General features: G+C 37.7%; 1 protein-coding gene across 9 annotated transcripts in view; it reads left to right on the top strand.

Moving 5' to 3' along the window:
* Positions 1-23,230, top strand: part of CEP63 (centrosomal protein 63) — a 77,449-nt gene that overhangs the window by 1,218 nt on the left and 53,001 nt on the right. For 5 of the 9 annotated variants that reach the window (XM_065942197.1, XM_065942196.1, XM_065942194.1 and 2 more), the window contains exons 2-4: positions 2,007-2,044; positions 8,672-8,740; positions 9,662-9,839. In XM_065942197.1, coding sequence (XP_065798269.1) covers positions 2,007-2,044; positions 8,672-8,740; positions 9,662-9,839 — 285 coding nt within the window. Of the gene's footprint in view, positions 1-2,006; positions 2,045-8,671; positions 8,741-9,661; positions 9,840-23,230 lie in introns of those variants that run through there. The other 4 variants (XM_065942200.1, XM_065942195.1, XM_065942192.1 and 1 more) reach the window with 2 other exon arrangements.

Raw genomic sequence — 23,230 nt, 5'->3', positions numbered from 1 at the left:
TTACACAGTTCCCCACATACTTGCATTTAACTATTTTCTAGATACGAAGAGGAAACCATAAGGATCATTAACTACACATTACCTTCAAATATTTCTATACTGATCATAGCTGTAGCTTAATATAATTTATTATCCTTTATTATTTATTACATCCTTTATTATTATTATTATATCCTTTAGGGTATATATTTTCTTAATTGAAATGTAGTATCATTAGGTTTTTATCTTGAGCTTCTTTCGTTTTGACTATATCATCAGTGATCAGTATAGTAAGAACGACTGAAATTAAAATGGGCTAAATATTTATAAACATTCAGTTACTTTAAAATGGATGTAGATTCAAGTTTTAACAGTTATTGTAGTTGTTGTATGTATTAACTGTATTGATGCCACTTGTCTCCCGTTAAAAGGTAGAACAACTTTGCTTGGCCTTCACGTTCTCAATTAAGATAGTCGTGGTATTGGATGGTAACAGCATCAGTAGTCAGCTTTATTAGAGCGTCCTACTTTTAAACGTATGTCAGCTTGATTTGAAATTCAGCTAAAACCAACACTGACCTGGGTTTCAGGAATTGAATTTTTAGTTTCTGTGTTACTTTAAATTTTTTTCTTCAAGAACTCAGATTGTGTTTTCAGCCTTACAAAACCACAGTTTTGTCATCACATCTATGAAAATTAGTAAAAATCCTATAGACCCTGATGCTGGGAGAGATTGAGGGCGGGAAGAGAAGGGGGCAATAGAAGAGTATGAGATGGTTGAATGGCATCATTGACTCATTGGATGTAAGTTTGAGCAAACTCCAGGAGATGGTGAAGGATAGGGAAGCCTAGCATGTTGTAGTCCATGGGGTTGGAAAGAGATGGATATGACTTAGCGAACAACATTGTCAGTATTCAGTCTGGGTTCAGATTTTCCCACCTGTCCCATATATGTGTTTTAAAATCAGCTTGTTTGGATTAAAATCTCATAGAGATCCATGTGTTGCATTGAGTTGATACACTTTTTCAGTCTTTTTCTGTTTTTTTTTTTAAGATTTTTTTGTTTTGTTTTGATGAAGGTCATTTTTAAAGTCTTTTATTGGATTTGTTACAATATTGCTTCTGTTTTATGTTTTGGTTTTTTGGCCACTTGGCATGTGGCAGTTTATCTCCCCTACCAGGGATGGAACCAGCAACCCCCTGCACTAGAAGGCAGAGTCTTAACCACTGGACTGCCAGGGAAGTCCCTCAATCTTTTTTAATGTTAACAATTTTATTGCCTCCCTTTTTTGCCTTAACATTCTAGGTTTAGTTGATTGCATCCAGATGCCATCTTTTAACTTGTATGCCTATTTCCTTTATTTCCTTTAAAGGGAATAAACTGGCAGTGAGATCTAGACTTGCACAGTCCATATAGTAGGTGTCAGCCACCTATGGCTATTTAAATGCATTAAAATTAATAAAACTAAAAATTTCAGTTTTCTTGTTGCATTGGCCACATTTCAAGTGTCTAATAGTCACACATGCCAAATAGCTACTCTTCAAATGCTGCATATATAAAGTGTCTTCATAATTGCATAAAATTCTGTTGATCAGCACACATCTAGAAGCTTGATCAGATTCAACCTTGACTTTTTTGGGGGAGCAGGCAGAGGAAGATTTCACTGTTGGTGCAAAATACTTCAGTGAGGCAAATTACTTCTGAGTTTTTCTCTTTCTTAATGTTAAGATTGAGCAGTGTGGGTTCAGGTATTGTCAGCCCCATCCATTCATCATGAAATTATCCATGAACCATTCACTTAATGGTGAGATCCTTTCATGGATTTAAATTGCTTATATCCATTATTGCATTAGGGGCTGCAATATAGTGATTTTCTAATTTCATCATTCCTTAGTATTTATTAGCTGGAAATTTTTTATGAAGAACTTTTTAACTCACCCCTGTTTGATTACCCCACCAGCTATTTGAAATACAGTTTGTACAGGAAAAGCCAGAAAAATGCTTAATTGTTTCCCTCTATTTTCAGAGCACAGTAATGAGTTGGTGGCCTAGCAACCTTCAAAGGTAACCATGAGGATTTTCTTTTTTTTTTTTTAAATCATCATGAACTTATAGATTTGAATTTATTTAAACTTTCTCAACCTATTGCAGTCTTTTTTTTTTTTTTTTTTGCATACTCAAGTTGTTGGCAAGTGGCAGCCTGTTTAAGTTGGCTCCTGTCTACTTTGATATGACTAGTGGTAGTCTTTGAGAGTTTCCTTATCTTCTTTTAAAACATATTTCTGGCTCACTTATACATTTCTGGCCACCAAGAAGCCCTGGTTCCTTGAGGTGATTTGAGAGACAAATCTGGGTGCTAGAGGTGCTCTTGCTACTAGGTTGGTCATTGGTTTTAGGATTTACAGTAGCCAAAGTTAGGAAATAGGTACAGTTTTAAAACAAGAAACATACAGAATTCACATTGATGTTGCCAATTTAATTTCATAGCTTTTTAAAAACACTTGATTTTATATTTTTATATCTTTTTCTCTTTTGCTTATTAACAGTTACTTTTTTCCTGTATGTAATTCTTTCAAATTAAGGATACCAAATTTACTGTTAACTGTTTCCTAAGTGGTGTTTAGGATTTCTTTGTAGTACTTTTTGTCCTTAGTACCTACCCCACTTGAAATATGTACAGTAAAGTTGTGTTTTCAAAGCATATGAAGCAATTAGTTACATGGTAAGGCTGCCAAGTTGGTATCTAGTTGATAGTTATTTCATTTCCAGTAATTTTCATACTGCTTTTTTTTTCACCCCTTCATTTGGATTTGTTTCATTTTTAGTAAAAAATTGGCATAGTGCCTATAAAACAAGTACCCATTAAGGTCCATCCTTAAGTTTAGCTTCCTGTTTTCTCCACCCTGACTATTTCCCTTTCTTATAGGTATCACATTTTCCAGTTGGGGTTTATCCTTGCATAAGAACAAATGCACTATATATTATATAGCTATATATAATTTTATATGCTTAATGTATTTTGACAATTATGCATAACATGTAGTTTATATTTCTCTTACAGTGAACAGGGTTGAGCATCTTTTCATATGTTTAAGGTCATTTGGATTTCTCTTTCTGTGAACTCTTTGTTCATATCTTCTGCCCATTTTTCTATAGATTTCTTTTTCCCCTTCAGTTTTTAGAAGCTCTTTATGCGTTTGGATAATTAACCCCTTGTGATAAAACTTTAAATGTTGTTGTCATTTATCTTTCAGCTTTGCTTACAGCATTTTTGCCATGTAAAATTGTATTTTGATCTACTAAAGATTTCTTAGTCTTTGCCCTTATTCTTTCTGAATTTGGAGTCATAATCTAGACCGTGTTTTAAAATTTCGTTTTTATTTTGGAAGGTTTCTTTGATCTTTTATCTGATAATTTTCTCCCTTAAGTTTACGTAGGGATCCTTCTGGGCATTTGTAAGTGATGCTGATTATTTATTGGAGCAGGTACAGTTTTTCAGTCATAGTCTATCTGACACAGCCATAGATCTTTGTAATCACAGTAACACCAGGCAGGTAAGCGACAAAGCATTGTAATCCTCCTTTAAAATGAAACTTGATGAATAGACATGTTCTTTCTCTTAGGATTAATTCATAATTCCAACTAGATTTATTTTCTTTCTCTGTCCCATTTTGTGAATAATTTGATCTCAAGCACATACCTATGGATATTTTTCCTGATCTATAAACTGAAGAAGCTAAATGGGAGGCCTTCTGTTCCTTTCTAGCTCTTAAATTCCAATATATTAATGAATTTCAAAGATTTGTCCATTATTAGATACCCTCTTTGGATTCTTTTTCTCTTAAGATTTAAAGTATGTTTTCCCAGCTTTCCAGACTTGATGAAAAAGCCTGTATTTCCTTTAAGCACCTTATTCTAGATTTCACTGATTTAAAACAATCTTCATTCCAATGGAGATTTTTAATTATAACTTTTGTTTGTTGATGTCTTGGTCTAAATGCTGAAATGGCTAAGGTTGTCCTATACCAATTTATAGAGCTACAAAGTTTCCATTTAACTACTTTAACATTTTATGTTAATGGCAAGGAGTAACAGATTATCAAACTAATTATTAGATTGGTGCAAATATAATTGCGGTTTTAGACTGTGAATTTTAAATCATTATAACTAGGCTCAAGTGCATCTTTATTAATCAAAATAGCATGTTAAGTTGCTCAGTCATGTTTGACTTTGCAACCCCATGGACTGTAGCCTGCCATGCTCCTCTATCCTTGGGGTTCTCCAGTCCTTTGGAGTGGATTGCCATTCCCTTCTCCAGGGGATCTTCCCCACCCTAGGATTGAACCCATGTCTCTTATGTATCCTCCATTGGCGGGCGGTTTCTTTACCACTAGCGCCACCTGGGAAGCCAAATCAATATAGGAACCATTACAGTCAACATATTTTTGCCAACAACAAATAAGTTTGTTTACTCCTGTAGCATAAAAATTCATGCCTTGGGGTTCCATGAACTCATGAACAGCATTTTCTGCCACCACGCTGGTTGTGGAAGCATTTTCCCTGCGAAAAGTTGTCGAGATGCTTGAAGATGTGGTAGACGGTTGAGTCAGGTGAATATGGCAGATAAGGCAAAACTTTGTAGCCCAAGATTATTGTTCAACTTTTGAAGTGTTGGTTGTGCGGCTTGTGGTCAGGTGTTGTCTTGGAGAAGAATTGGGCCCTTTCAGTTGACTAGTGCCAGCTGCAGGCATTGCAGTTTTCGGTGCATGTCATCAATTTGCTGAGCATACTTCTCAAATATAATGGTTTCACTGGAATTCAGAAAGCTGTAGTGGCTCAGACAGGCAGTGGACCACCAAACAGTGATCATGACCCGTTTTTGGTGCAAGTTTGGCTTTGGGAAGTGCTTTGGAGCTTCATTTCAGTACAACCACTGAGGTGGTGGTTGCCAGTTATCCTATAACATCCACTTTTCATTGCACGTCACAGTCTGATTGAGAAATGGTTCATTGTTGCGTACAATAAGGGAAGATGACACTTCAGAATGAAGATTTTTTTTTTTATTTGCAGTCAGCTCATGAGGCACCCACTTACTGAGCTTTTTCACCTTTCCAATTTTCTTCAAATGCCAAATGACTATAGAATCTATTATTGATGTTGAGTTCTTCAGCAACTTCTGTAGTTGTAAGAAGATCAGCTTCAGTGATCCTTTCACTTGATTGTTGTCAACTTCTGATGGCTGGCCACTACACTTCTCATTTTCAGGCCTCTCGTCTCCTTTGCAAAACTTCTTGAACCACCCTTGCGCTGTATATTCATTAGCAGTTCTTGGGCCAAATGCATTGTTGATGTGAGTTGTCTCTGCTACTTTATGGCTCATTTTGAACTCAAGAAAATTGTTCAAATTTACTTTTTGTCTAGCATCATTTCCCTAGTCTAAAATAAATAAAAAATAAATAGCAAGTAATAAGTCATCAGCAAAAAAAATATAAAGTGAGAACTGTGCATTAAAATGTATAGCATAACCACATTTATATAAAAATGTATTTCAACATCAAATGGCAAAGTTTGATAATGCAAAACCATAATTACTTTTGCACCAATGTAATACTTAAAATTGTATTTATTTTGGACAAAGAATAAACTTTACATAATTATTGCATGGAACAGGCCAAAAAGGAAAGCAAAGTAATGTACTTCATGCAGCTGAATGAGGGTCAGATTGTTTAGGAAAGGAGTTCGTGATATAGCTGCCAGAAACTCAGAAAAGTCCATAGAAAATCTGGGTTCTTGCTATTTACCTGTTCCTCAGGAAGGAGAAGTGATGGTGTTTGTTAGCTCCTCAAGAAGATGGTGAAAGTATTTTTTAAAAAAACATTATATATTAGATTATTTTCTATAGCAAATGTTACTTATCTTCCCTACATCACCCCCACCTTTTGTTTAAAACAGATCTCATTGTCTTAGACTTAGACCATGATTTTAATTTCTGAAATGGGCTATTTTCACGATTGTGCTACTGCCCTCTGGTGTCCATGGTGGTGGTGTCATAGTTCAGTTTGTGTTTCTTCCTGTGTCCAGACTTTTCAAAATGGTTTCATTTTGTTTATATCAGGAAGATTAAATCAAAAGAAGATATGATGATGTATTTTAAGATCTGGAATACTGTAAAATATATAAAGATCACATATTGGCTGGAGCTTAGGAGTCACACTGCCTAGGTTTGAGTCCTGGGACTGAGGTTTGTAGTTTGCCAGAGTCAAGTTAACCTTTCAAGCCTCAGTTTCCTCAAAATGATAGTATGTATCTTTTATGATTGTTATGAAGATTGAATTAGACAATATAGACAAGGCAGAACAGTTGAGCATTCAGTGACTTTTAGCTTCTCACTGGACATGAATTTGAGTAACTCCTGAAGCTAGTGGAGGACAGAGGAGCTTGGCGTGCTATAGTCCATGGTGTCAGACTTAGTGACTGAACAACAAAATAAATATTGCTAATTACTAAATAATGTCATCCAGAAAATATATTGTGTATTGTGTTACTAAATCTAAATATCCACATAGGGTTGTCAAGAGCATGGTATTTACAGTATATATGTGTTTGACCATCGCTGCTGCTACTAAGTCACTTCAGTCGTGTCCGACTCTGTGTGACCCCATAGATGGCAGCCCACCAGGCTCCCTTGTCCCTGGGGATTCTCCAGGCAAGAATACTGGAGTGGGTTGCCATTTCCTTCTCCAATGCATGAAAGTGAAAAGTGAAAGTGAAGTTGTTCAGTCGTGTCTGACTCTTGGCGACCCCATGGACTGCAGCCCACCAGGCTCTTCCGTCCGTGGGATTTTCCAGGCAAGAGTACTGGAGTGGGGTGCCATTGCCTTCTCTGGTTTGACCATTAGAATCCCTTTAATAACTGGAAGAAATTTTGGAAACTATATAGGTCATACCCTTTTATAAGAAAGAAACTGAAGTTCAAGGACACAAAGCTAGTTAGTTGCCGAGTAAGACTCTATCCTGGATCTTCATCTACATAGTACTGTCTGAACTGTGTCCTGCCATTCAATTCCCTGAAGTGGAGCAAAGCAGAATCTTTGTCTTGTTGTAATTGACTGTATCATTGTTTGAAAGACAGTGAAACAGAACATGAAAACCTTTAACTTTTTAATTTTGTCTAATTTTGGTATAATACAAATGATAAACCAACTAGAAAGAAATCCTCTCTGCCATATTTATGCATGAATAGTTATTTAATACTCCTGATAGTAACTTTAGAAGTAGGTGCAGATAACATGCAGTGGTTGTATTTTCCAGTCTTCTTATTCTTCTGTGTCTGCAGGACATCCTATGCATGTCTCTATCACTGTATTTTTCACTTTAGGGAAACATTTTAGTTAATTTTTTTCTTTCCCATACTGGACTATTAATTCCTTGAAAGGGGCTATTTCAGTTTTAATACTGTGTATCTAGTGGTTAGTACAACACTGATTTCTTTATTGAATAGAGGAGTCCTCTTAGAGCAATATAATTTGAAGACGTTTCAGAGTTGAGCCTCTGAATGTTGAAGGAAAAAAGCAGTTCTTCAGGAATGAGTAGTGGTTTGACACATGATCTAAAGTTTTGTGATAAGTGAGAAACCTACAGCGGTTACTGTTCATTGGCATATCCAAATTTAAGGGCGGTCTTTCTCGTCTCATCTGCCTTTCTTTATGGTGTGTCTTTCTCTTTCTGTGATAGTCTGTTCTGTCTCCCTTCCCTTCTTTCTCTGCTAGATTCTTCTCTGCAGTTCTCCAGCTATAGACCAGTTTGTATAGGAGGCTAGGTGAAAAAGGGAAGGGAATTGAGATAAGCCAGCCAAAAGTATTCAGTGCAGATCAGGTTGAAATGCCACACTAAGCCCTGGAGCTGTGGGTTATAAATAAAACTGGTTTTCTGCCCTTGAGGGTGGAATAGTAAGGGAAAAGGGTGTGAAAAAAGACATTTCCAGTGTGATGTATGGAGAAGGAAATGGCAATCCACTCCAGTATTCTTGCCTGGAAAATGCCGTGGAAGGAGGAGATTGGGAGGCTGCAGTCCATGGGTCATAAAGAGTCCGACACGACTGAGCGACTTCACCTCACTCACTAGTGTGATATAACTCCAATGAAATGACCTGTTAAGGACTAAGAACAATGAAGTGCAGAGGAAGGAGGTCAGTAGTCACCTCTTAGGGGATGGAAGCTGTTCTAGGAGCTTCATACACCTGTCATCTAGAGTTGAATAGGAGCTCCCATGATAGACCAATAAGTTCAAGCACAGAACATTTAACCTTTTAACACTATCTCTTTAAAAAGAGCTTACTTTTCCTCTGATCTCTTGCTTTGTTAGTGTCTGTGTCCCTCTGCTGCTAGCACCCCACTTCCACCCAGACCTACTCTTAGGTGAGAAAGTAGCGATGCCACAATAAGGTATTTGATTTTAGTCATGCGCGCAAGTGTCAATGGCAGTGCAGATCATTTTAAGTTATTTTGAAGTGTGTTAGGTTCTACCATTTCTTGAAGAGCTTTTCCTTGACTCTTCTACAGGTATCCTAAGGAGTGCTGCATTTTCTCATTGTTAATTTGTATGCTTTCATTCACATTTGTAAGTTTGTAAGTTGGAATGTTACAACATAAAAAATGATTTTTCTCCTGACTGACTTTTTTGCTTTCCCAGTTGCCAAAACAAAGGAGATTTGGTGATGGAGGCTTTGTTGGAAGGAATACAAAATCGGGGGCATGATGGGTAAGTTTGCTTTTGACCCTAAGTTCTCACTGAGTTTAAAAAGCATGTCTGAGTTACGCCTCTGACCATTTTGTGCTTTGGGTACAGAAGCAGAAATGTGAACAAAATCTAGGCTGATCCATGTCATATTTGTGGATAGCATCTCTCCTTGGGATGTTTCCCTCATCTCAGCAGTGTGAAGCTGGATACTTTCTGTCAACCTCTTTTAATTTTCACCTTTTAAAAAACAAAACGATTTTGTTTTGACACTAAGAGCAAATGACTTTTTTTTTTTTTAAGTATTTAAGCCTTAGTAGTTATCTCTCTGTGGCCATTCCTGGAAACCTCTTTGAGTCTAATACATTTGTGTCCACTTGTGTTTTTACCTTTGTAATATCTGACATCTCCTGAAATATCGAAGGACATCAGTAAGTTGACAGGAAGATAGATTGTAGTAAGTTGCTAATAATGAGTTGGAAAGAAGTAGTTGAAATAAATTTGGCTCAAGGATGAATTTCTTAAGACAGTTCTTAAAGTTGTATTGTCATTTTCCTACTTGTTTCCAAAGCTATTTATTTGCTTGGCTAGCTGAGAATGACATATGCTTGCCTGGATTCTTCAGAAAGCTTCCCTAAAATGTTAAAGATGAGATAGTTGTTGGCTATGGAAGTCTCACTCCCAAACCAGACTTCCAAGATCAGTCTGTGTTTGGCCACATGATGTAGGCTTTAGGTTGGCTGCTGGAGGAAGACTGTTCTGTGGAATAGGTGATCACCTTATATGCCTTAAAGGGAAAAGCTTAGAGATGTTTTTTACTTCTGATTATTTGTTGACATTGTTCCACCCTAGGTAGGTTTACATTTGCTCTGTTTTTACATGTGAAAGATGAAAAGCCACTTGGAGATATGTTCTGTGTTCTTAAGGGTCTGTTCTTATTTATAGGGGATTTTTGACATCCTGTGAAGCAGAACTGCAGGAACTCATGAAACAGATTGACATAATGGTAGCTCATAAAAAATCTGAATGGGAAGGACAGACACACGCTCTAGAAACTTGCTTGGACATCCGTGAACGGGAACTTAAGGCTCTCAGGAGTCAGTTGGATTTGAAACACAAAGAGGTAATGCAGACGATTTGCTGCTCTTATTGATATTTTCACTTTGCCTTTTATTAGGTTGGTGCAAATGTAACTGTGGTTTCAGACCATGAATTTTAAATCATTATAACTGGGCTCAAACACATCTTTATTAATCAAAATGGGAACCATTATAATCATTATTTTTGCCACTAAGAAATAAGTTTATTCCTGTAGCATAAAAATCCATGCCTTGGGATTCCATGAATTCTTGGAAAGCATTTTCTGCCTCTTGCTAGTTGTGAAAGCATTTTCCCTGAAAAAAGTTGTCAAGATGCTTGAAAAAGTGGTAGTTGTCGAGAGGTCAGCTGAATATTGCAGATGAGACAAGACTTTGTAGCCCAACTCATTCAACTTTTGAAGTGTTGGTTGTGTGACGTGTGGTGGGGCATTGTCGTGGAGAAAAATTGGGGCCTTTCTGTTGACCAGTGTCAGCTGCAGATGTGGCAGTTTTTGGTGCATCTCATCAATTTGCATAGCATACTTGTAGATGAAATGGTTTTGCCGGGATTCAGAAAGCTGTAGTGGATCAGATGGGCCACAGACCAACAAACAGTGACCATGACCCTTTTTTTGGTGTGTGTGGCCTTGGAAAGTGCTTTGGGGCTTCTTTGTGGTCCAGTCACTCAGCTGGTTGCCTCTGGTTGTCGTGTGAAATCCACTTTTTGTTGCATGTCACAATCAGATCAAGAGATAGTTCATTGTTGTTGCGATTTTTTTGATTTGTGGTCAGCTCACGAGGTACCCACTTATCAAACTTCTTTACTTTTCCAATTTGCTTCAAATGCCAAATGACTGTAGAATGGTCAACATTAAGTTCTTTGGCAACTTCTCATCTAGTTATAAGAGGATCAGCTTTGATGATCCTCTCAGTTGGTTGTTGTCAGATTCTTATTGCTGGTCACTGTGCTCCTCATCTTTAAAGTTCTTATCTTCTTTGCAAAACTTCTTGAACCGCCACTGCATTGTAAGTACATTAGCAATTACTGGACCAAATGTGTTGTTGATGTTGCCAATTGTCTCCATGGCTTTCCAACCCATTTGGAACTCGAGTAAGAAAATTGTTCAAATTTGCTTTTTGTCTAACATCTTTTCCATAGACTAAAATAAATATAAAATAAACAGTAAGTAATAAGTCATTAGCAAAGAAATATAAAGTGAGAAATGTGCATTAAAATGATGTATAACAATCACATTTAAGAATGCATTCCAGTATCAAATGGCAAAGTTCAACAATGCAAAACCGCAATTACTTTTGTACCAACCTAATGTTTCTTATATATTTGTTGAAGAAAACATTTACATTTTTTTTAAAATCAGTTTATTAAAACAAAACACTGATCACTCATTTCTTCCACCCTCTGATCCAAGCTTTGCCTTTTGTAGCCACCAATGTGTTTTCTTTATCTATGAGCTTATTTTTGGTTTGTTTTTGTAGATTCTACGTGTAAGAGATCAGACAGCATTTGAGTATCTGTCTGTCTTTGTCTGAATTACTTCATTTAGTGTAATGCTCTCAATGTCCACTCTCGCTGTGGCAAGCGGCAACTTTTGTTTTTTATGGCTGAATAACATTGTTTATGTATACACATGTCCCATGGTTTCTTTATCCATTCATTCATCAGTAAATACTGAGGTTGTTTCCTGATCTTAATTCTACAGTGAACACGAGGATGCATGCATCTTTTTGAATTAGTGTTTTTTTATTTTCTTCAGATAAACACTCAGAAGTGAAATTACTAGATTGTATGGTAGTTCTATTTTTAATTTTTTGAGAATTCTCTGTATTATTTTCCATAATGGCTGCACTAACTTAAGTGTTTACAGAAAGTGCACAAGGTTTCCCTTTTGTCTGCATCCTTGCCGACACTTGTTATTTGTTGTCTTTTTGATACTTGCCATTCTGCCAGATTTGAGTTGCTCTCTCTTTGTGGTTTTGATTTGCATTTCCCTGATGATTAGTGATGTTGACCATCTTTTCATGTTCCTGTTAGTTATCTATATATCTCCTTTGGAAAAATGTCTATTTGGATCTTTTGCCCATTTTTTCATTGGATGATTTGTGTTTTTTTGCCTTTGAATTGTGTAAATTCATTGTATGTTTTGGGTATCAACCCTCTGTCAGTTACTAAAGTGCAGATATTTTCTCCCATTTAGTAGGTTGCCTTTTTTTAATGCCAATAAAACTTTACTGTTTGCATGTAATAATGGTCTTATAATATGCTTGGAAGTTAGGGAGCATGGTGCCTCCAGCTTTGTTCTTTCTCAAGATTGCTTTGACTGTTCAGGTCCATACAAATTTTAGGATTTTTTTGTTTGTTTGTTTTATGTGAGAAATGCCATTAGAATTTTGATATCTACTGCACTGAAGTTGTAGATTGCTTTGGATAATATTGCCATTTTAACAATAGCGATCCTTTTAGTCTTTCATCTTTCCATTTATTTGTGTCTTTTTCAATTTCTTTTGCTAATGTTTTGTAGTTTTCAGTATCCACATATCTCACCTTGTTGGTTAAATTTACTCCTAGGTATTTTACTATTTTTATGCAGTTGTAAATGGGATTATTTTCTTCAATTTCTCTTTTTGATAGCTTGTTATTAAACACAATAGATTTTTTTAATTGATTTTGTATCCTGTAGTATTATTGAAATCATTTATTAGTTCTATTAGTTTGTGATGGACTCTACGGTTTCCTAGCTATTTTCATGTCATCTGCAAACAGTGACAGTATTGCTTCTTCCTTTCCAATTTGAATGCCTTTTATTTCTTTTTCTTGCCTAACTATTCTGCCTACAACTTCCAATACTGTGTTGAATAAAAGTGGTGAAGTGAACATCCTTGTATTATACCTGATCTTAGAGGAAAAGCTTTGAGATTTTCAACATTGAGTATGATGTTAGCTGTATGCTTGTCATGTGTGCCATTAATTATGTTAAGGTATGTTTCCTCCATACCTGCTTTGTTGAGAGATTTGAGATTTTTATCATAAATGAGTGTATTTGAGTTTTGTCAAATATTTTTTATGCATCTATTGAGATGATCATAGCATTTTTGTCTTCATTTTGTTATATAGTGTATCACATTGACTGATTTACAGATGTTGGACCATTCCTGTGTCTCTGAAATAAATTTCACTTGATAATGACATGTGATCTTTTTAACATATTACTGAATATTTTGTTGAGAATTTTTGCATCTGTGTTCATCGGGGATATTAGTCTGTAAAAAAAATTTTTTTTTTTTGGTAGTACTCTTGTCTGGTTTTGGTACAGGGTAATACTGCCCTCATAAATTGTGTTTTGAAATGATCCCCCTCTTATATTTTTTGGAAGAGCTTGAAGAAGATTCATATTGATTCTTCTTTGATTGTTTCATAGAATTCACCAGTGAAGCCATTTGGTCCTGGACTTTTGTTTGTTGAGAGTTTTTGATTACTGATTCAATCTGCTTGCTAGTGATTGATCTGTTCAGACTTTCTGTTTCATCGTCATTTAGTCTTTGAGCCTGTATGTTTGTTGGAGTTTATCCATTTCTTCTGGTTTGTCTAATTTGTTGGCATATGATTGTTCATAGTAGTCTGTATGATCCTTTGTATTTCTGTGGTATCACTTGTAATATCTCCTCTTTAATTTCTGACTTATTTGAGTCCTTTCTATTTTTCTTAGTCTAGCTAAGGTTTTGTCAATTTTATTTGCCTTCTAAAAACTAGCTCTTAGTTTCACTGATCTTTGTTGTCTTTTTAGTCTCTATTTCATTTATTTCTGCTCTGAAGGATGACAGAGGATGAGATGGTTGCATCACTGACGCAATGGACATGAATTTGAGTAAACTTCTGGAATTGGTGATGGACATGGAGGCCTGGTGTGCTGCAGTCCATGGGGTTGCAAAGAGTCGGACACAACTGAGTGACTGAACTGAGCAGAATCTTTATTTCCTCTCTTCTACTAACTTTGGGCTTTGTATTTTCTTTTTCTAGTTCATTAAAGTGAAGTTAGTTTGTGTGTGAGACTTTTCTTGCTTCTTGAAGTAGGTATTTATTACTGTAAACTTCCCTCACAGACTGTTTTTACTGTATTTCATAAATTTTAGCATGTTAATGTTTCCATTTTTGTTTTTCTTAAGGTGTTTTTGATTTCTCTTTTGATTTCTTCTTTGGCCCATTGGTTATTCAGTAACATGTTGTTTAATCTGTGGAGATTATTTAGTTGTATATTTTATTAATTATTAGTTATATATTTTCCACTTTTCGTCATGTAATTTCTCATTGCATGCCATTGTGATTGGAAAAGATGCTTGATGCAATTTAAATATTCTTAAATTTATTAAGACTTGGTCTCTGGCCTAACATATGATTTTATCTATCTATTAAAGATGTTCGATATATACTTGAGAAGAATGTGTATTCTGTTGTTTTTGGATGGAATGTTCTATAAATATCTGTTAAGTCCATATAGTATAATATGTTGTTTAAGGCTGATATCTCCTTACTGATTTTCTGTCTGGATGATTTTTTCATTGATGTAAGTGGGATATGAGAGTCCCCTATTATTATTGTATTGCTGCCTATGTCTCCATTTAGGTATGTTAATAATTGTGAGACATATTTAGGTGCTCCTATTTTGAATATATAAATATTTACAAATGTTATATCCTCTCATGGGATTGACCCCTTTATGTAATGCCCTTCTTTGTCTCTTCTTAAAAAGTATGTTTTAGAGGTTTGTTTTTTGTTTGTTTCTAATATAAGTATAGCTGATCCGTCTTTCTTTTTTGGTTTTCATTTGCGTGGACTCTTTTTCCACCTCTTTGCTTTCAGTGTGTCCTTATATCTAAAGTTATTTCTTGTAGGCAGCATATATAGGAGTGTGTTGATTTTTATTTCTTCAGCCTTTCTGTGGCTTTTGGTTGGATAATTTAGTCCATTTACAGGTAAAGTAATTATTGATAAGTATGTGCTTATTGCCATTGTGTTAATTGTCTTCTGGCAGCTTTTGTAGTTTTTCTCTGTTCCTTTCCTTTGCTTTTTTCCTCTGTGGTTTGATGACTTTCTTTAGTGGCATTCTTATATCCGTTTCTCTTTCTCTTTGTTTATTTATTGTAGGTTTTTGCTTTGTGGTTACCATGAGACTTACATTTAACAACTTATATCTGTAACAGTCTATTTTAAGTTGATAACATCTGAAGTTTGATCCCATTCTGAAACTCAACATTAACTCTCATGTTGTATGTTTTAATGTCACATTTTATATATTTTTATCTTGTGCATTTTTTAGCTAATTATTATAATCATAGTTTTTTCATTTAACCTTTATGTTAGCTTTATTAGTAATTAATCCACTACCTTCACTATATATTTACTTTTCCAATGATAATTATCCTTTCATTTGTGTTCTTGTTACTAATTATAATTAGCATCCTTTCTTTCAGCTTAAAGGAGTCCCTTTAAAATTTCTTATAAGGCCAATTTAGTGGTGGTGAACTCCTTTAACTTTTGCTTGCCTGAAAACTCTATCTCTCTTTTGATTCTGAATGAAAACTTTGTTGGGCAGAGTATTCTTGGTTGGAAGTTTTCTTCTTCTGGTACTTTGAATGTGCCATGCTTTCTGGCTTACAATGTTTGCACTGAAAGATCAGCTGATAGCTTTATGAGAGTTCCTTTGTACAGAACTAGTGTTTCTCTCACAGCTTTTAAGATTATCTCCTTGTCTTTAACTTTTGACATTTTAGTTGTAATGTGTCTTGGTGTGGGTCTCTTTGATGGCATCTTTTAAAATATAATTTTATTGATTTATCATTCATTTTTGGCTGTGCTGGGTCTTTGTTGCTGCGTGAGCTTTTCTCCAGTTGTGGCGAGCAGGGGATACTCTCTAGTTGTGGTGTGCAGGCTTCTCATTACAGTGGGTTCTCTTGTTGCAGAGCACAGGCTCTAGGGCATGCAAGCTTGAGTAGTTGCAGCACCAGGGCTCAGTAGTTGCGGCTCCTGGGCTCTAGAGCACAGGCTAAATAGAATAGTTGTGGCCCACGTGCTTAGTTGCTCTGAGGCATGTGGGATCTTCCCAGATCAGGGATTGAATCCATGTTTCCTGCATTGGCAGGCAGATTCTTTACCACTGAGCCACCAGGGAAACCCTAGTAGCCTCTTGTTTGCAATTTTCAGGATTTCCTGGGTCTGGATGCTTGTTTTCTTCCCCAAGTTAGGGAAGTTTTCAGCCATATTTTTTTCAAATAAGATTTCTACTCCTTTCTCTCTTCCTCATTTAGGAGCCCTATAAAGTGAAAGTCTGTTTGGTGGTGTCCCATAGGCTCCTGAAGCCATCTTCACAGTATTCATTCTTTTTTCATTTTGCTGCTGTAATTGGGCATATTCCATTGCCTTGTCAGTGAGTTGACTTCATCTAGTCTGCCGTTAAACCCCTTTAGTGTGTTCTTCAGTTCAGCTATTGTATTCTTTGGTTCTGTGATTTCTACTTGATACTTTCTTATATTTTTCTTGTCTCTTTGTTGAAGTTCTCATCATCTATTCTTCCCCCCAGTTCAAGTGAGCGTTTTTATGACCATTACTTTGAACATTTATCAGGTAATCCCAAATTACTTACCTCCATTTCATTAAGGTTTCTTCTGAGGTTTATCTTATTTTCATTTGGAACATATTCCTCTGTTCCTTGACTCTCCATTTGTTTCTGTACAATAAATGAAATAACCACCTCTTCCAGTATTGAAGGAGTAGCCTTCTGTAGGAGATGAACCTTGTAATTCAACCCTGCCTCAGCTTCTGGGTGTTTCTCAAACGTCTGTACTTGTCTAGGCAGCCTATTGTATTTTTAGTAGCTCCCAGTAGTTGAGGATGTGCCAAGACCTGTCATTGTCCTGAAATGGAGAATCTCAGCACCTAGATTCAGACTGACTGGAAGCTGGGGCAGCAGCTTTTAAAGTATGCCAATATATACAGTTCTGAGGGGCTGCAGGAGTAAGCCACATTGGTCCTCAGAGCCGGGTGATTTGGAGGTCACCATGTGGGCTCCAGATGAGCTGTTTTCTGGGTAATACTTCTGGGCTGGAGCAAGGCAGAGGGAGAATGCCACAGCCTATGTTCTTTGAGAGCAACTCCATGGGCCACTAAATGTGAGCCAAACCTGAAGCCTACTCCTTAGGACAAAGGTCCAAGACAAGTAAAGGGGACTCTCACAGAAAGCCTGGGGAGTGTGCCTCACTCTACTTTCTGTACAGTGCCTTAAGGGTCGTAGCCTGCCAAGAACTATCCCTCTGATTGCCAGAGTCCTGTGGGATCCAGGAATGCAGGTCCTTTCAGTCACCTAGAGCTCGATTATCAAAGGGAGGCCCCTGGGCACAGGCCATGTGTACCGCTCTGCCATCTGTGCGCTGGAGGCAGCAGAGTGTGAAAGCAAAGGTAGTGCCCTCCAGGTCTCTGGAAAGGATTGCAGTCAACGCCAAGATGCCTGCCTAATCAGAAGCTTGTCCCTTAGCAGTCATGATGATCAGTTCATAGTCTCTCTCCACAGAAAGAATGCAACTCCAGGGTCTGTTGCCTTTTGCTATGCCTTTATGATAGTAGCTGTTCAAGAACCCTTTCTCCTTGCGTTGCAGTCCTGTAGGACCCACGAGTATAAGCCCCACTGACCACCTTTGCTTAGTGGCTCAGTCGTGTCCGACTCTTTGTGACCCCATGGATTGTAGCCCGCCAGTGGGGATTCTCCAGGCAAGGATACTGGAGTGGGTAGCCATGCCCTCCTCCGGGGATCTTCCCAACCCAGGGATTGAACCTAGGTCTTTCCTGCATTGCAGGCGGATTCTTTACCATCTGAACCACCAGGAAAGCCCAAGAATACTGGAGAGGGTAACCTATCCCTTCTCCAGGGGATCTTCCCAACCCAGGAATTGAACTGGGGTCTCCTGCATTGCAGGTGGATTCTTGTAAATCCACCAGGGAAGCCCCCACTTACCACCAGAGCCAGTTAATGTAGAGGTGTTCTCTAGCAGTAGTCACAAAAATCCAGGCACCTGACTGGGGCATGAGCTCCTTTCTGGGTGACACTGATTATAAGTTCCTTAGGACCCAGAACACGAAGCTCCGTTGGTCTCTAGAGCCAGGTGATCTAGAATCATAGCCTGGGCAGGATCTGTGAAAATCAGGACATCAGCAAGTTTCTCTTCCAGGAGACGGTGGTGCTCTGGAGCATGACAAAGGTGGTACCTTCTAGGCTTTGTTTCCAGGGTTTTCCAGCAGGATCCTACCTGTGTGTGTTGAACAAGACCCCTGTCCCTTTAGCTGGGGTTTTGATGGTGGGCCTTACTCACTTTAAGTCTAGCCCCAATTGGCTGCCTCTGAGCTGGATGGGTGAGTCCAAGCACATGAGCCCTCTAAGAGGTGTTTCTCAGGTTGCTGTCAGTTTGTGACTCTTGGGACACAAGACCCATTGGTTTTCAGAAATTAGATGTTTGGGGGCTCACCTCTCAAGTGCATGTCTTAAAAGTTGGGGTGCCCAAGGTGAGGTTTGAACCCTTTGCTCCTCAATGAGAAGGTCTGAGTTTTGAGTTCCCTTCTGATTATGGTTGCTACACTAGGGGTGAGATTTACAGTGAGATTGTGTCTCCATCTCCCCTACAGGGTTTTGTATGGCTTTCTTTTCTTTTGTCCAACATGTAGTTGTCCCTCAACCAAGCTTTAAGTTTTTTCCAAGAAGAAATTGTTCCATGTTTAGCTGTAGATCCAGTGAGTCTGAGGAGGGCAGTGAGTTCTGAATCTTTCTACATCGCTATCTTGAATTGTTAATACTCTTCTTTATAATGCATAGAAAGCATTTGTATGTCAAATTCTGTTTTGTTTTTCTTTTTTTTTTTTTTCAGAAGAAAAATTCATTGGTGAAAATGCATAAGAATGTTAATGTTGTTAATATTTCAAGGATCATGTTACCTTGGTCACATGTAGTACATATGTAACTTCTTTAAGAAAATGTAAAGGGAGGCACATGATCATTCTATTACATGCCCATGTTAATAATCACTGAGTTTAGTGAATGTTGTTTTTGGCCACATTGTGTGATTAGTGTAAAAAGTTATGCCCAAATTCAACAATTTGCTTCTTTTGGTTAGGTTTAAAATAAAATTCAGAAAACAAAAAAATGTACATTTACACTTGTTGAAAAGAAAAGGGGAAAAGAAAGAAAAGAAGAAAATAAATATTATTTATGATCTCACCACCCAGTGTTATTGATGATTTTTGGGAAAAGTTTAATAACATTTGCTAATTGATTTCTCTTAATTTAGCTGATACAGTAAAAAGAACATTAAATATTGGAAGATAAGCAGAAAGCATATATAAGTGCAAGAATGTCCCCTAAATTTCTGGCACGAATGCTAATCTCAGAAGGATTGGAAGGACTGTAGGTAAACACTGGTCCCAAGCCCCACGTGGATGGGCTTTCCTACCAGTAGGATCACCATTCAGTGCTTCTGTTCTGCTTCTTAAGGGCACTTCTGTGAGTGATACATTGAGATTTTGATTCTGTTGATGGTACTGCACTTATCAAGAATATCTTAGAAATGTTTCATGTCACAAGGAAAGTGTTAGGCTTCAAAAAGTGTTTTTTTACTTGTCAAGAGAATCTGTCAATGGTTGGCCTTTTGCAGTTTGGGTCATAGCAGTAGAGTTGACTCTTGTACAATGTGGGGGTTAGATGCATTGACTCCAGTGCACTAAAAAATCCACATAGAACTTTATAGTCGGCCTTCTTTATCTGGTGGCTCAAATGATAATGAATCTGGCTGCAATGCAGGAGATCTGGGTCTGATCCCTGGGTTGGGAAGATCCCCTGGAGAAGGGAAAGGCTACCCACTCCAGTATTATGGCCTGGAGAATTCCAGCCCATGGGGTTGCAAAGAGTCCCACACAACTGAGCTGCTTTCACTTTCACTTTCTTTCTCTTTATCTGAGAGTCCACATTCATGAATTCATGTAGTACTGTAGTATTTATTGAAAAAAAAAATCTATGTATAAGTGGACCCATGAAGTTCAACCATGTTGTTTAAGGGTCAACTGTACATAGTTATGTTGGCTATGTTAGATTGTGTTCTGAGATGCCACTTGCTAAACTGGCATTTATTTTAAAATTTGGGTAGACTTTTGAGAATGTATTTTAAAGTTATATCTCATGAAAAGATATTGAAGTTATTGAAAAAGTGCATGGAATGACAATCATATATATATATATATACATACATATATATGTATTTATTTATTTGTAATTTAGGTAGAGTCAGTGCTCCTTGGTAAGTTACCTTAGTTACCACTTCTTTATTTCTCCAGGGGCAAACATCAGTAGTTCCATTTAGTAAGTTAAGGTGATAGTGGTTTCCTAGTTAAACACTGTACCGTTGACCCTTGAACCTGGGAGTCAGGGGGCACCAATTCCCCATGCAGTTGAAAATCTATGTACAGTTTTACAGTTGACTCTTACATCTTGGGGCTTTCCTGGTGCCTCAGACGGTAAAGAATCTGCCTGCAGTGCAGGAGACCCGAGTTCAGTCCCTTGGTCAGGACCATCCTCTGGAGAAGGGAATTGCAACCCACTCTAGTATTCTTACATGGAAAATCCCATGGACACAGGAGCCTGGCAGGCTACAGTTCATGGGGTCACAAGGAGTAGGCACGACTGAGTGACTAACATTGTCACTTGTATCTGTAGTTCTGAATCTGTGGATTCAACCAACTTTGGATAGTGCAGTATGTAACACATGTTTATTGAAAAAAATTCCCGTATAGGTGGATCTGTGCAGCTCAGACCTATGTTGTTCAAGGGTCATATCTGTATACGTAGATATCTAAGTTGTTTATTTTGTTAGAAACTCCCATGTATGTTTCTGTGAATTAAAGAAATTCCCTTCTGTGTAATTGTGAGGCTATTTTGTCACTCCAGGGCTCTTTAAATTTATTCCTGTAGCTTAGTTTTGATATCATAGGCACTACCGCAGTACAGGCAGACTTCATTTTATTGTGCTTCACTTTACTGCACTTTGCAGATACTGTATTTTTTACAGATTGAAGGTTTGAGGCCACCTTTAGTTGAACTCAAGTGTGTAGGCATCTTGTTTCTAACAGTATTTGCTCACTTCATGTCTCTATGTCTCATTTTGGTAATTTTTAAATATTTCTTTTCTTAGACAAATTATTTTTCCGGCTGTGCTGGGTCTTTGTTGCTGTGGAGGCTTTCCTCTAGTTGCAGGGAGCAAGCGCTACTCTAGTTGCAGTGCACGGGCTTCTCTTTGTGGTGGCTTCTCTTGTTGCTGAGCATGGGCTCGAGAGCATCGAGCTTCAGGAACTGTGGCACATGGGCTCAGTAGTTGTGGCTCCTGATCTCTGGTTGTTGTTTAGTTGCTCAATCATGTCTGAGTCTTTGTGACACCATGGACTGCAGCACGCCAGGCCTCCCTGTCCTTCACTATCTCCCTGAGCTTACTCAAACTCATGTCCATTGAGTCAGTGATGCCATCCAACCATCTCCTCCTCTGTTGACTCCTTCTCCTCCTACCTTCAATCTTTCCCAGTATCAGAGTCCTTTCCAGTGAGTCAGTTGCATCAGGTGGCCAAAGTGTTGGAGCTTCAGCTTCAGCATCAGTCCTTCCAGTGAATATTCATGGTTGATTTCCTTTAGGATTGATTGCTTTGATCTCCTTGCTCTCCAAGGGACCCTCAAGTGTCTTCTCCAGCACTGCAGTACAAAAGCATCAATTCTTCAGTGCTCAACCATCTTTATGGTCCAACTCTCACAACTATACATGACTACTGGAAAAACCATAGCTTTGTTAGCAAAGTGATGTCTCTGCTTTTTATTTGTTGTCTGGGCTTGTCATAGCTTTTCTTCCAAGGAGCAAGTGTCTTTTAATTTCGTGGCTGCAGTTAACCATCTGCAGTAATTTTTGAGCCCAAGAGAATGAAATCTGTCACTGTTTCCACTTTTCCTTCATCTATTTACCATGAAGTGATGGGACCAGATGCCATGATCTTAGTTTTTTGAATGTTGAGTTTTAAGCCAGCTTTTTCACTGTTTTCTTTCACTTTCATCAAGAGGCTCTTTAGTTCTTCTTTGCTTTCTGCCATAAAGGTGATGTCATCTGCATTTCTGAGGTTGTTGATATTTTTCCTGGCAATCTTGATTCCAGCTTGTGAGTCATCCAGCCCAGCATTTCTCATGATGTACTTGGTATATAAGTTAAATAAAGCAGGGTGACAATATACAGCCTTGACGTACTCCTTTCCCAATTTTGAACCCTCTGCTGTTCCATGTCCAGTTCTAACTGTTGCTTCTTGACCTGTACACAGGTTTCTTAGGGGACAGGTCAGGTGGTCTGGTATTCTCATCTCTTTAAGAATTTTCCAGTTTGTTGTGATTCACACAGTCAAAGGCTTTAGCATAGTCAGTGAAACAGAAGTAGATGTTTTTTGAAATTCCCTTGCTTTTTCTATAATCCAGCATATGTTGGCAATTTGATCTCTGGTCTGCCTTTTCTAAATCCAGCTTGAACATCTGGAAGTTCTTGGTTCACATACTGCTGAAGTCTAACTTGAAGAATTTTGAGCATAATCTTGCTAGCATGTGAAATAAGTGCAATTGTACAGTAATTTGAACATTCTTTGACATTGCCTTTCTTTGAGATTGGAATGAAAACTGATGTTTTCCAGTCCTGTGGCCACTGCTGAGTTTTCTAAATTTGCTGACATACTGAGTGCAGCACTTAACAGTATCATCTTTTAGGATTTGAGATAGCGTTGCTGGAATTCCATCACCTCCACTAACTTTGTAGTGATGCTTCCTAAGGCCCACTTGACTTCACACTGTAGGATGTCTGGCCCTAAGTGAGTGACCACACAATTGTGGTTATCTGGGTCATTAAGACCTTTTTGGGTACAGTTCTTTTGTGTATTCTTAATCGTTGTGGCCCATGGGCTTAGTTGTACCTTGCACAGCATCTGGGATCTCCAGATCAGGGATTAAGCCTGTGTTTCCTGCATTGGCAGGGGGATTCTTTACCATGGAGGCCCCAGGGAGGCTCGATTCTTGCAATATTTTAAATCTTCTCTCAGCATAAAGATTATGACTTATGGAAGGTTCTGATGATGGTTAGCGTTTTTTTTTTTTTTTTTTGCAATACAGTGTTTTTTAAATTAAGATAGTTATATGCATTGCTTTTTAGACATAATGTTCTTGCACATTTAGTTGACTATAGTAGAGTGCAAACAGAACATTTATATGTGCTGGGAAACCGAAAATATTTGTATGACTCATTTTATCACAGAATTTGCTTTATTGTGGTGATCTGGAAGGAACCTGCAGTATTTCTGAGGTATCCCATACTTAAC

The sequence above is a fragment of the Muntiacus reevesi genome, chromosome 8 (assembly GCF_963930625.1).
Source record: "Muntiacus reevesi chromosome 8, mMunRee1.1, whole genome shotgun sequence".
Classification (NCBI taxonomy): Eukaryota; Metazoa; Chordata; class Mammalia; order Artiodactyla; family Cervidae; genus Muntiacus; species Muntiacus reevesi.
This window is presented reverse-complemented; position numbering and strand designations above follow the sequence as displayed.